The sequence below is a fragment of the Salvelinus alpinus genome, chromosome 26, assembly GCF_045679555.1.
Source record: "Salvelinus alpinus chromosome 26, SLU_Salpinus.1, whole genome shotgun sequence".
Taxonomy (NCBI): domain Eukaryota; kingdom Metazoa; phylum Chordata; class Actinopteri; order Salmoniformes; family Salmonidae; genus Salvelinus; species Salvelinus alpinus.
In genome coordinates, this window is record NC_092111.1 from 29,777,843 (window position 1) to 29,789,854 (window position 12,012).

The 12,012-nt window shown below is 46.5% G+C and overlaps 1 protein-coding gene across 7 annotated transcripts in view; it reads right to left on the reverse strand.

Moving 5' to 3' along the window:
* The window catches only part of LOC139555120 (protein PALS2-like), a 74,018-nt gene that overhangs the window by 9,999 nt on the left and 52,007 nt on the right, over positions 1–12,012 (reverse strand). For 5 of the 7 annotated variants that reach the window (XM_071368625.1, XM_071368623.1, XM_071368627.1 and 2 more), the window contains 2 exons: positions 6,988–7,106; positions 4,688–4,840 (listed from right to left, as the gene is read on the reverse strand). In XM_071368625.1, the coding sequence (XP_071224726.1) occupies positions 4,688–4,840; positions 6,988–7,104 (270 nt within the window). In that variant the 5' untranslated portion in view covers positions 7,105–7,106. The remainder of the gene's footprint in view (positions 1–4,687; positions 4,841–6,987; positions 7,107–12,012) is intronic. The other 2 variants (XM_071368629.1, XM_071368628.1) reach the window with 1 other exon arrangement.

A 12,012-nucleotide genomic window follows, 5' to 3' on the forward strand; every position in this document is an offset into this window, starting at 1 on the left:
CTAAGCACACAGCCAAAACAGCGCAGGAGTGGCTTCAGGACAAGTTTCAATGTCCTTGAGTGGCCGATCGAACAACTCTAAAGAGACCTGAAAATATTTGTGCAGCGACGCTCCCCATCCAACCTGACAGCTTTAGAGGATCTGCAGAGAAGAATGGGAGAAAATACCCAAATACAGGTGTGCCAAGCTTGTAGTGTCATACCCAAGAAGACTCAATACTGTAATCACTGCCAAAGATGCTTCAACAAAGTATTGAGTAAAGGGTTTGAATACTTATGTAAATATCATATTTCAGGTTTTTTTTAATATAAATTTGCAAAAATATCGAAAATCTTTTTTTGCTTTGTCATTATGGGGTAGATTCATGCGATTTTTTTAAATTTTTTATACATTTTGGATTAAGGCTGTAACGCAACAAAATATGGAAAAACTGAAGGGGGCTGAGTACTTTCCGAATGCACTGTACGTACTGTGGGGATGACGTCGTTGATGCACTTATTAATGAAGCCAGTGACTGTTATGGTAAACTCCTCAATGCCATCGGATGAATCCCAGAACATACTCCAGTCTGTGATAGCGAAACAGTCCTGTAGATTAGCATCCGCTTTATCGGACCATTTACGTATTGCGTGCGTAACTGGTACTTCCTGTTTTGAGTTTTTGCTTGTAAGCAGGAATCAGGAGGATATAACGTGTAGGGGTGCATTCTGTGCTCAGTCAATGATTTCGATATGAGAAACAGACCCCCTTCCCAGCCACAAACTTTTTTCTTCGGATCTACACGATTCACGTGGATGGCCTATTGAGCTCAAAATGGCGAATATCACCGAAAAGCGAAGGGTTTGCATCCCTGATTAAGGATTCCAGATTTAAGCTCACTGTCAAGTAATCACTTTCCCCATCTCCCTGTCACAGTCTCTCTCTCGCGCTCCAGCTTCTCTCTCAGTAGGTCATCAAAGTATTATCTTTGAGCTGATAGCATGCATGCATCTGATTGAAGCAAAGATATTCCCTACTCAAAGATATAAATCCTATTGGTCCACACTCTGAAAAGCCCTGTTAGTCCTCTGATAGGTCCATGGATGTAGGAGGTCAGTATTCTAGGGGAGGTTTTGATCCTTTCATAACAGGAGTTGAGATGAATACATGTATAGAATCGTTTCTGTACTAAAATAGAACCATCAACATTGAAAAACATCATACAATGTTCAGCACATCTTTTGCCCAAGGGTTAGGACTGTCCCAGACCCCAAAAAAATCTTGACCAATCGATTGGTCAACCTTTGTTTACGTGTATTTTTCCATATATAGACACACCTTATGTGTTTAAATAAAATCAGCTATATGCATTGAGCTTGTCTGACGCTTTAAGCTTACTGTTTGATGAAATAACATACAAATGACTCAAGAGGCAGCCAGAGATCTAGATAACCAGAAGAAAAAAACCTTAACCTGACCATCCTCCTCTCGCTCCTGCTGGCTTTCGCAGATTCTGCAGTTACTCTCCTGAAGTTGCCGGTAATAGGCGAGGAGTTGGCAACCTTTCTCATGTGAAATGCCAATTTAGCTTACCGTTTCTACCGATCTGCATGCCAGTTATGATTTTCATATGCACATTTTCATGGAAATGTTTCATTTAATTTATAAATGTCTTCGTATTTCAAAATTATTGTCATGTGGTTAATGAAAATGATCTCCAAATCTAAAGTAAAATCATAACAACATAAAAAGTAACATCTATTCTAATTGCCAACTATGTAAAAATAGCCTACATAAAGCCAACAAACATTGCAGCCTGCAGGTAAAAAATATCCTGATGGGCCTCCCTGGTTCGAGTCCAAGCTCTGTCGCAGCCGGCCGCGACCAGGAGACCCATGGGGTGGTGCACAATTGGCCCAGCGTTGTCCGAATTAAGCGGGCATTGTGTCAAGAAGGAGTGTTTCTTGGTTGGGTTGTGTTTCAGAGGACGCATGGCTCTCGACCTTCGCCTCTCCCGAGTCCATGCAGGAGTTGCAGCGATGAGACAAGACTGTAACTACCAATTGGATACAACAAAATTGGGGAGAAAAAGGGGTAAAAAAAATAAGACTAAATAATAATTAAAGAATATCCTGATCAAAATAAATATCCTGTAAATCACATTGGCTATGCATGGCCTGTCTGCAACGAACTTGAAACGTATCAACTACCAAATTGGGTCAGGCTTGAGCTAGCAAAGTTGCAGCATTGTATAAAATATTCTGGGTCCTCAGAGTTTCCTGTAGCAGTGAGCTCGGGACAGACACTGCTGTAGGCTATTTGATCAAGGGATACAAGGTCCTCAGGTAGGCCTGTTTTACGATGTTTCCACTGAATCAGAGAACGACATTTTTCCCTTTCATGCTGAGTGGTTATCCAAAGGGAGAGAGTTGTAAAGATTTTAAAATACATAGAGGAACTATTGTCATTCTCAATGGATTTAAAAACAGAAGTTGTTTGCTTGCTGTTTGAGGTGAAGAAAGCATTCCTTTGAGAAGCTCCACAGCTCATTAGTGGTGGTGCATTAAGCCAATCAGAAATACTATCAGATTCCCAAACGGGCACATTTACATGCCTACATTTGCGCGCGGGCCAGGCAGCTTATAGACCTACTTGTATGCGTAATCAGGTGCGTGTCCTTACTCAACATTGACAGGAGCACTCTAAACAAAAGACAATTACTAAATTGACAAAACTTGTAAATGGAATGAAATAAACCAAAACCTGTTTCTGCGCTCTGCAAACAAGGTGTCCACTCCGACAACGAGACAACAACGTGACAACAAGGTGTCCACTCCGACAACGAGACAACAACGTGACAACAAGGTGTCCACTCCGACAACGAGACAACAACGTGACAACAAGGTGTCCACTCCGACAACGAGACAATAACGTGACAACAAGGTGTCCACTCCGACAACGAGACAACAACGTGACAACAAGGTGTCCACTCCGACAACGAGACAACAACGTGACAACAAGGTGTCCACTCCGACAACGAGACAACAACATGACAACAACGTGACAACAACGTGACAACAAGGTGTCCACTCCGACAACGAGACAACAACATGACAACAACGAGACAACAACGTGACAACAAGGTGTCCACTCCGACAACGAGACAACAACGTGACAACAAGGTGTCCACTCCGACAACGAGACAACAACGTGACAACAAGGTGTCCACTCCGACAACGAGACAACAACGTGACAACAACGTGACAACAACGTGACAACAAGGTGTCCACTCCGACAACGAGACAACAACGAGACAACAACATGACAACAACGAGACAACAACGTGACAACAAGGTGTCCACTCCGACAACGTGACAACAACGTGACAACAAGGTGTCCACTCCGACAACGAGACAATAACGTGACAACAAGGTGTCCACTCCGACAACGAGACAACAACGTGACAACAAGGTGTCCACTCCGACAACGAGACAACAACGTGACAACAACGTGACAACAAGGTGTCCACTCCGACAACGAGACAACAACGTGACAACAAGGTGTCCACTCCGACAACGAGACAACAACGTGACAACAACGTGACAACAAGGTGTCCACTCCGACAACGAGAACAGTAAACGACTGGAATAATAACATATTGAATGCATTAACAGAAATGACTGGAACCAAACAAACATTGTAGATTACAAATGATAGGAATTCATGTTAAATGTACTACTGGAGATTATATGTAATGGGGACTTGATAGACACTAACAGTCAAACGCAAACAATTCCCACAACGAAGTTATGAAACAATGTATGTGCACAAATTGCCGGGAGAGAACGAATTCTGGAGAGACGTGCATTTTAGCCACACTGCCCTTCTGCTTGGACTTTGGCATCTCCGCAATGTATTAGTTCACTAAGATGGGCGCGAATCAGACAGGTGTCTCGTGTGCCATAAAAATAGATATATTCGCCTACCGCTCGATTAAATAAAATCTTGGTCGACCAAAAAATTCAACGAAGTCAACGAATTGGCGTCAGCCCTACCAAGGGTAGTCGAAAATTCTACCTGCTAGATATACACTGAGACATAGACTGACCAGGTAAATCCTGGTCAAAGCTATGATCCCTTATTGATGTCACTTGTTGATGTCACAATCATTGTAGATGAAGGGGAGTAGACAGGTTTTTTAAGGATTTTTAAGCCTTGACACAACTGAGACATGGATTGTGTATGTGTGCCATTCAGAGGGTGAATGGGCAAGACAAAATATTTGTGCCTTTGAACGGGGTATGGTAGTAGGTGCCAGACGCACCGGTTTGTGTCAAGAACTGCTGGGTTTTTCACGCTCAACAGTTTCCTGTGTGTATCAAGAATGGTCCACCAACCAATCGGACATTGGACATCCAGCCAACTTGACACAACTGTGGGAAGCATTGGAGTCAACAAAGGCCAGCATCCCTGTGGAATGTTTTCAACACCTTGTAGAGTCCATGCACCCGACGAATAGAGGGGGGTGCAACTCGATATTAGGAAGGTGTTCTTAATGTTTTGTACACTCAGCGTATATCCATATTGCTCATAGCCCATGCTTTCAGATTAACAAGAAGAACCAAGGTATAAAGGCTATGGGGTCAGTTCTGAATGTAGGCCATTATCATCAACTATAACCTTTAACCTTAGTGACTGGGTTACGCACCTGGAAGTGGGGCTCCTGGAGGATTCGGGAGAGTTCCGCTGCGCTGTCATCACGGACGCTGAGGGCAGTGATGTCACCCAAGATGTCTGTGACCAGCTCTATATTGTTGTCCTGCACCGCCTCCAGCCTCAAGTCCTCCAATCGCTCGTGGGCCTGCAGGGGTCAGAGGTGAAAAGTTATGGGGTCACATACTGTACAGACATGGGAGGAAGTTGTACAATGGTAGATAGCCATTGTTGTGTGTGGTTGCGTTCCCTTGCCATTGTGTGAACTTGTGTTATACTGCCTTTTGTGGTACTGGTGTCAGTAAGTTGAGTTGTTGAGTGAGGGTTCTGTGGTTGTATTGTGATGAGGAAGTCAAACTCATCTCTCGATCTTTTTCGCTCTCTCCCCCCTCTCTCTTTCTCTCTCTTTGTCTCTCTTTGTCTGTCAGTGGAGTGACAAACACTCTCCCACTTGCCCAGAATGACCATAATGGCGGCAAGCCAATGCTGAGTAATTCAGGGCAGGAGTATCAGTCTGTGAAGGCACTGGGAGAGCTGCTGGCACTTATCCTCCTGACATCATCTTGTCTAGCAGTGACAGACCTCACCAAGGGCTGAATATGAATATGTCAAATCAGTGCACGTATATAGGTTAGAATGAGCTTGTGTGTGTGTGTGTGTATCATTGGGACCATCAGGGTACCTGAGGGGAGGGGGGGGGGCTGTTATGTATTAGTACACTGATAGATTACTACCTTAGCGAGGAGCACGCTGCTGCCTGTCAGCCTGTGGTCAGTTTGTGAGTCAGTCTCAGTGTGGGAGTCAGTCTCAGTGTGGGAGTCAGTCTCAGTGTGGGAGTCAGTCTCAGTGTGGGAGTCATTCTCAGTGTGGGAGTCATTCTCAGTGTGGGAGTCAGTCTCAGTGTGGGAGTCAGTCTCTGTGTGGGAGTCATTCTCAGTGTGGGTCATTCTCAGTGTGGGAGTCAGTCTCTGTGTGTGAGTCAGTCTCAGTGTGGGAGTCAGTCTCAGTGTGGGAGTCAGTCTCAGTGTGGGAGTCAGTCTCAGTGTGGGAGTCAGTCTCAGTGTGGGAGTCAGTCTCAGTGTGGGAGTCATTCTCAGTGTGGGAGTCATTCTCAGTGTGGGAGTCAGTCTCAGTGTGGGAGTCAGTCTCTGTGTGGGAGTCATTCTCAGTGTGGGAGTCATTCTCAGTGTGGGAGTCATTCTCAGTGCGGGAGTCAGTCTCAGTGTGGGAGTCAGTCTCAGTGTGGGAGTCATTCTCAGTGTGGGAGTCATTCTCAGTGTGGGAGTCAGTCTCAGTGTGGGAGTCAGTCTCAGTGTGGGAGTCAGTCTCAGTGTGGGAGTCAGTCTCAGTGTGTGAGTCAGTCTCAGTGTGGGAGTCAGTCTCAGTGTGGGAGTCAGTCTCAGTGTGGGAGTCATTCTCAGTGTGGGAGTCAGTCTCAGTGTGTGAGTCAGTCTCAGTGTGGGAGTCAGTCTCAGTGTGGGAGTCAGTCTCAGTGTGTGAGTCAGTCTCTGTGTGGGAGTCAGTCTCTGTGTGGGAGTCAGTCTCAGTGTGGGAGTCAGTCTCAGTGTGGGAGTCAGTCTCAGTGTGGGAGTCAGTCTCAGTGTGGGAGTCATTCTCAGTGTGGGAGTCATTCTCAGTGTGAAAGTCAGTCTCTGTGTGGGAGTCAGTCTCTGTGTGGGAGTCAGTCTCTGTGTGGGAGTCAGTCTCTGTGTGTGAGTCAGTCTCAGTGTGGGAGTCAGTCTCAGTGTGGGAGTCATTCTCAGTGTGGGAGTCATTCTCAGTGTGGGAGTCATTCTCAGTGTGGGAGTCAGTCTCTGTGTGTGAGTCAGTCTCTGTGTGTGAGTCAGTCTCAGTGTGGGAGTCAGTCTCAGTGTGGGAGTCAGTCTCAGTGTGGGAGTCAGTCTCAGTGTGGGAGTCAGTCTCTGTGTGTGAGTCAGTCTCTGTGTGTGAGTCATTCTCTGTGTGTGAGTCAGTCTCTGTGTGTGAGTCAGTCTCTGTGTGTGAGTCAGTCTCTGTGTGTGAGTCAGTCTCTGTGTGTGAGTCAGTCTCAGTGTGGGAGTCAGTCTCAGTGTGGGAGTCAGTCTCAGTGTGGGAGTCAGTCTCAGTGTGGGAGTCAGTCTCAGTGTGGGAGTCAGTCTCAGTGTGGGAGTCAGTCTCAGTGTGGGAGTCAGTCTCAGTGTGTGAGTCAGTCTCTGTGTGGGAGTCAGTCTCTGTGTGGGAGTCAGTCTCTGTGTGGGAGTCAGTCTCTGTGTGTGAGTCAGTCTCTGTGTGTTCTCCCCTATGTGTATCTGCTACCTTGGAGAGTGACCGTACAATGGGACTCTCCATGATTCCTCTGAGGAAGATGAGGTCGATGTCTTTGGCCCCCGTGGAGGTGGGCAGCTCCCCCAGGTTATCCAACACCTGCTGCATCGCTGTGGGGGGAGAGGAGAGGGGAGAGAGAGAGAGCGGGGAGAGGGAGAGCGTGGTGGAGAGAGGAAGGGAAAGAGAGAGGGGAGGGAGAGAGAGTGGGGAGAGGGAGAGCGTGGTGGAGAGAGGAAGGGAAAGAGAGAGGGGAGGGAGAGAGAGAGGTGTTAGTTACTGTAGATATGGAAAACAGAGATAAAGGGAGTGAGGAAGTCACACTGTAGATCAGCGATGAACGACTGCCGGCCCCGCCTCCCTTTTGTATGCCAGCTGATACATTTCCCCATAATTACAAATGTTTAGGAACTCAGTCGGGGTCTCAACTTACTGTTGAGTTAGAATAGTAGAATACACAAGGTGCAATTTCTGAATGTGGTCGTGCATCAGCAGTTTCTCTCTTGTTATGTCAGTCACTGATAATCACTCAATTAGCCATGTCAGCCATTTATTTTTAGATTGGTGAATTAGTCTAGCGGCTAGCTGCCTAAACTTAATCATGGTCGAATTACCGACCGGAGAGCCCCCCACTGTCGCTCTCACCCAGATATCAAATATCATATTAAAAACTGCAAACATTTCTCTCCACCCTATGGTAAAATGTGTAGAATTGCAGGAGATTAGCTGTAAAACTGGTAATTTCTCTCTCCGCACCATGGCAAAATTTGTAGAATTGCATGAAATTAGCTATAAAAGTGCAAAACCTTCTCTCTGCTCCATGGCAATGTGTAGAATTACACCAAACGTAATTTAAACTGTAACATTTTCTCTCCATCACATGGCAAAACATGTAGAACTGCAGGAAATGACCTCTAAAACCACTGTCAAGAGAAGGGCCGCTAAAATGTTTTGCTCGCAAGGTGACAAAATTTCGCTTAGGACCCCCAAAAGGCTAGGGCCGGCGATGACTGCATGTGTGGGTATGGATGTGGGTAAACAGACCCGCGGGACACTGCGACCCCTCATGAGGAGTTCAGATTTTTTGCGGCCATGACTATAGTTTATTCACTTTACTTCAGTGTAGTTCTATAGACCAGTCCCATTCACTGCAGTTGATACTGTATATCTGTTAGATTAATTTAATTCCCATGTGTTCGTTAACCAATTCAATTATAACAAAGCAAACACTCTGTCCGTTTCTAAGAATTTGTAAGGTTCTTATTTGTATAAAATAGACAAAGACCAGTCTCCAAATTAATCAATAGCGTTTCTTCTCGAGAGCTCTGACGTGCATATACAAAACCGTTATTTTTATCCCTTCTATTAAACTAACGCACATACATACACACTATATTTGGATTATCCCCTGAAGTCTCACCACAGTTTATTACCACTCAGCTGACAGTTCCAGTCCCCCCCAGATACGGAAAACCTGGAGGGGCTCTCCCTGTCTTATTTTATCTCCACAGAGTTATAGCTGGGTCGGTTCAAACATAGGTTAATGATCCACTTTGTTTTCTTTAGGCACACACATACCTTCCTCTCTTCCCATGTACATGCTACATAACCTCTTTCTTATTAACTAACATTATTTATCAATACAGAAAAACAGGGTAGAATTCAATTAGTTATAGTTAAATGTATACATTATTTATTCACTATTCATAAAATTCAAAACAATATCACAGTAATCAAAACTGTGCAATTCTGTCAGACAAAAGAGTGCCTAAAAAATTAAACATGGACACAAAAATCAGTTTCTCTTCAGTTTCTCTGTAGTTTGGTTTCGAGCTGAAGCTCATCCATCTGCCCTTGTAAATGAGACAATCAATATCTAACAGATTTTTATCCCACAAGTTCTTCAATTAAATAATACTTAAATCCAGAGGTCCACTAGACAGAATGGTTTGATACGTTTACATCTTCTTTCTAATTATATACATTTCAATCCCGTCCTGAGATGAAGACTCCTCTGACCCTGTTGTACTGACAAGGAGAGAGGTGTAGACTAGGCAGGCATCAGGGAGCTAGGAACTTAAACCTAGGGTCTCACTGCCACTGTAATACACTTACAGCCCTGTGGAGGTGTGTATGTGTGTGTGTGTGTGTGTGTGTGTGTGTGTGTGTGTGTGTGTGTGTGTGTGTGTGTGTGTGTGCGTGCGTGCGTGCGTGCGTGCGTGCGTGCGTGCGTGCGTGCGTGTGTGTGTGCATGTGCATAAAGCCATGAAGAAAATGACACCCTCACATTTTCTCCTCCAATCTCTCTCTCCTTCTAACCGTCTCTCTCCTTCTACCCGTCTCTCTCTCCTTCTACCTGTCTCTCTCTCCTTCTACCCGTCCGTCTCTCTCTCCATCTACCCGTCTCTCTCTCCATCTACCCGTCTCTCTCTCCATCTACCCGTCTCTCTCCATCTACCCGTCTCTCTCCTTCTACCCGTCTCTCTCCTTCTACCCGTCTCTCTCTCCATCTATCCGTCTCTCTCTCTTTCTACCTGTCTCCCTCTCCTTCTACCCGTCTCTCTCTCCATCTACCCGTCTCTCTCTCCTTCTAGCCGTCTCGCTCTCCTTCTACCTGTCTCTCTCTCCTTCTACCCGTCTCTCTCTCCTTCTACCCGTCTCTCTCTCCTACCTGTCCCTCTCTCCTTCTATCCATCTTTCTCTCCTTCTACATGTCTCTCTCTCCTTCTACCCGTCTCTCTCTCCTTCTACCCGTCTCTCTCTCCATCTACCCGTCTCTCTCCTTCTACCCGTCTCTCTCCTTCTACCCGTCTCTCTCCTTCTACCCGTCTCTCTCTCCTTCTACCCGTCTCTCTCTCCATCTACCCGTCTCTCTCCATCTACCCGTCTCTCTCCTTCTACCCGTCTCTCTCTCCTTCTACCCGTCTCTCTCTCCATCTACCCGTCTCTCTCCTTCTACCCGTCTCTCTCCTTCTACCCGTCTCTCTCCTTCTACCCGTCTCTCTCCTTCTACCCGTCTCTCTCTCCTTCTACCCGTCTCTCTCCTTCTACCCGTCTCTCTCTCCTTCTACCCGTCTCTCTCTCCATCTACCCGTCTCTCTCCATCTACCCGTCTCTCTCTCCTTCTACCCGTCTCTCTCTCCATCTACCCGTCTCTCTCCTTCTACCCGTCTCTCTCCTTCTACCCGTCTCTCTCCTTCTACCCGTCTCTCTCTCCTTCTACCCGTCTCTCTCTCCTTCTACCCGTCTCTCTCTCCATCTACCCGTCTCTCTCCATCTACCCGTCTCTCTCCTTCTACCCGTCTCTCTCTCCTTCTACCCGTCTCTCTCTCCATCTACCCGTCTCTCTCCTTCTACCCGTCTCTCTCCTTCTACCCGTCTCTCTCCTTCTACCCGTCTCTCTCCTTCTACCCGTCTCTCTCTCCTTCTACCCGTCTCTCTCCTTCTACCCGTCTCTCTCTCCTTCTACCCGTCTCTCTCTCCATCTACCCGTCTCTCTCCATCTACCCGTCTCTCTCTCCTTCTACCCGTCTCTCTCTCCATCTACCCGTCTCTCTCCTTCTACCCGTCTCTCTCCTTCTACCCGTCTCTCTCCTTCTACCCGTCTCTCTCTCCTTCTACCCGTCTCTCTCTCCTTCTACCCGTCTCTCTCTCCTTCTACCCGTCTCTCTCCTTCTACCCGTCTCTCTCCTTCTACCCGTCTCTCTCTCCTTCTACCCGTCTCTCTCCTTCTACCCGTCTCTCTCCTTCTACCCGTCTCTTTCCTTCTACCCGTCTCTCTCTCCTTCTACCCGTCTCTCTCCTTCTACCCGTCTCTCTCCTTCTACCCGTCTCTCTCTCCTTCTACCCGTCTCTCTCCTTCTACCCGTCTCTCTCCTTCTACCCGTCTCTCTCCTTCTACCCGTCTCTCTCCTTCTACCCGTCTCTCTCTCCTTCTACCCGTCTCTCTCTCCTTCTACCCGTCTCTCTCTCCTTCTACCCGTCTCTCTCTCCTTCTACCCGTCTCTCTCTCCATCTACCCGTCTCTCTCCATCTACCCGTCTCTCTCCATCTACCCGTCTCTCTCCTTCTACCCGTCTCTCTCTCCTTCTACCCGTCTCTCTCCTTCTACCCGTCTCTCTCCTTCTACCCGTCTCTCTCCTTCTACCCGTCTCTTTCCTTCTACCCGTCTCTCTCCTTCTACCCGTCTCTCTCCTTCTACCCGTCTCTCTCTCCTTCTACCCGTCTCTCTCCTTCTACCCGTCTCTCTCCTTCTACCCGTCTCTCTCCTTCTACCCGTCTCTCTCCTTCTACCCATCTCTCCCTCGATTCCCTTGCTACACTTGCGCTACGGTCTTGGCTATAGTATAATACAATAATATAAGTATGATAATATATTAATATCCTCGCTAATGGCTAGCCTAGTGGTTAGAGTGTTGGGCCAGTAACCGAAAGGTTGCTGGATCGAATCCCCGAGCTGACAAGGTAAAAATCTGTCGTTCTGCCCCTGAACAAGGCAGTTAACCCACTGTTCCTAGGACGTCATTGTGAATAATAATTTGTTCTTAACTGACTTGCCTGGTTAAATAAAGGTAAAATATATAAAGGGATCTCTTACTTAACATCATAGGCATTCATGTGGATGCTAGAAATGTCTATTTCACTTAGACCCCAAGTCTAAAAATGGCAACTAATTTAAACCATGATCTGTAGAGGTATTTTTAGTAATTGTGTGTGCACCCACACACAAACATCCACACACAAACATCGACACCCACACACAAACATCCACATCCACACCCACACAGGTAACCGCCAAAATAATGGAAACCCTTGAGTAAATTAGGGATATAAAGTATACTGAAAGCAGGTGCTTCCACATAGGTGTGGTTCCTGAGTTAACTAAGCAATTAACATCCCATCATGCTTAGGGTCATATATAAAAATGCTGGGTAGGCCATTATTTTGGCTACCATGACTAGAAGAAATCTCAGGGACTTTGAAAGAGAGGTCTCAAAGGAGCGTAGGGGGTTTAAAGAG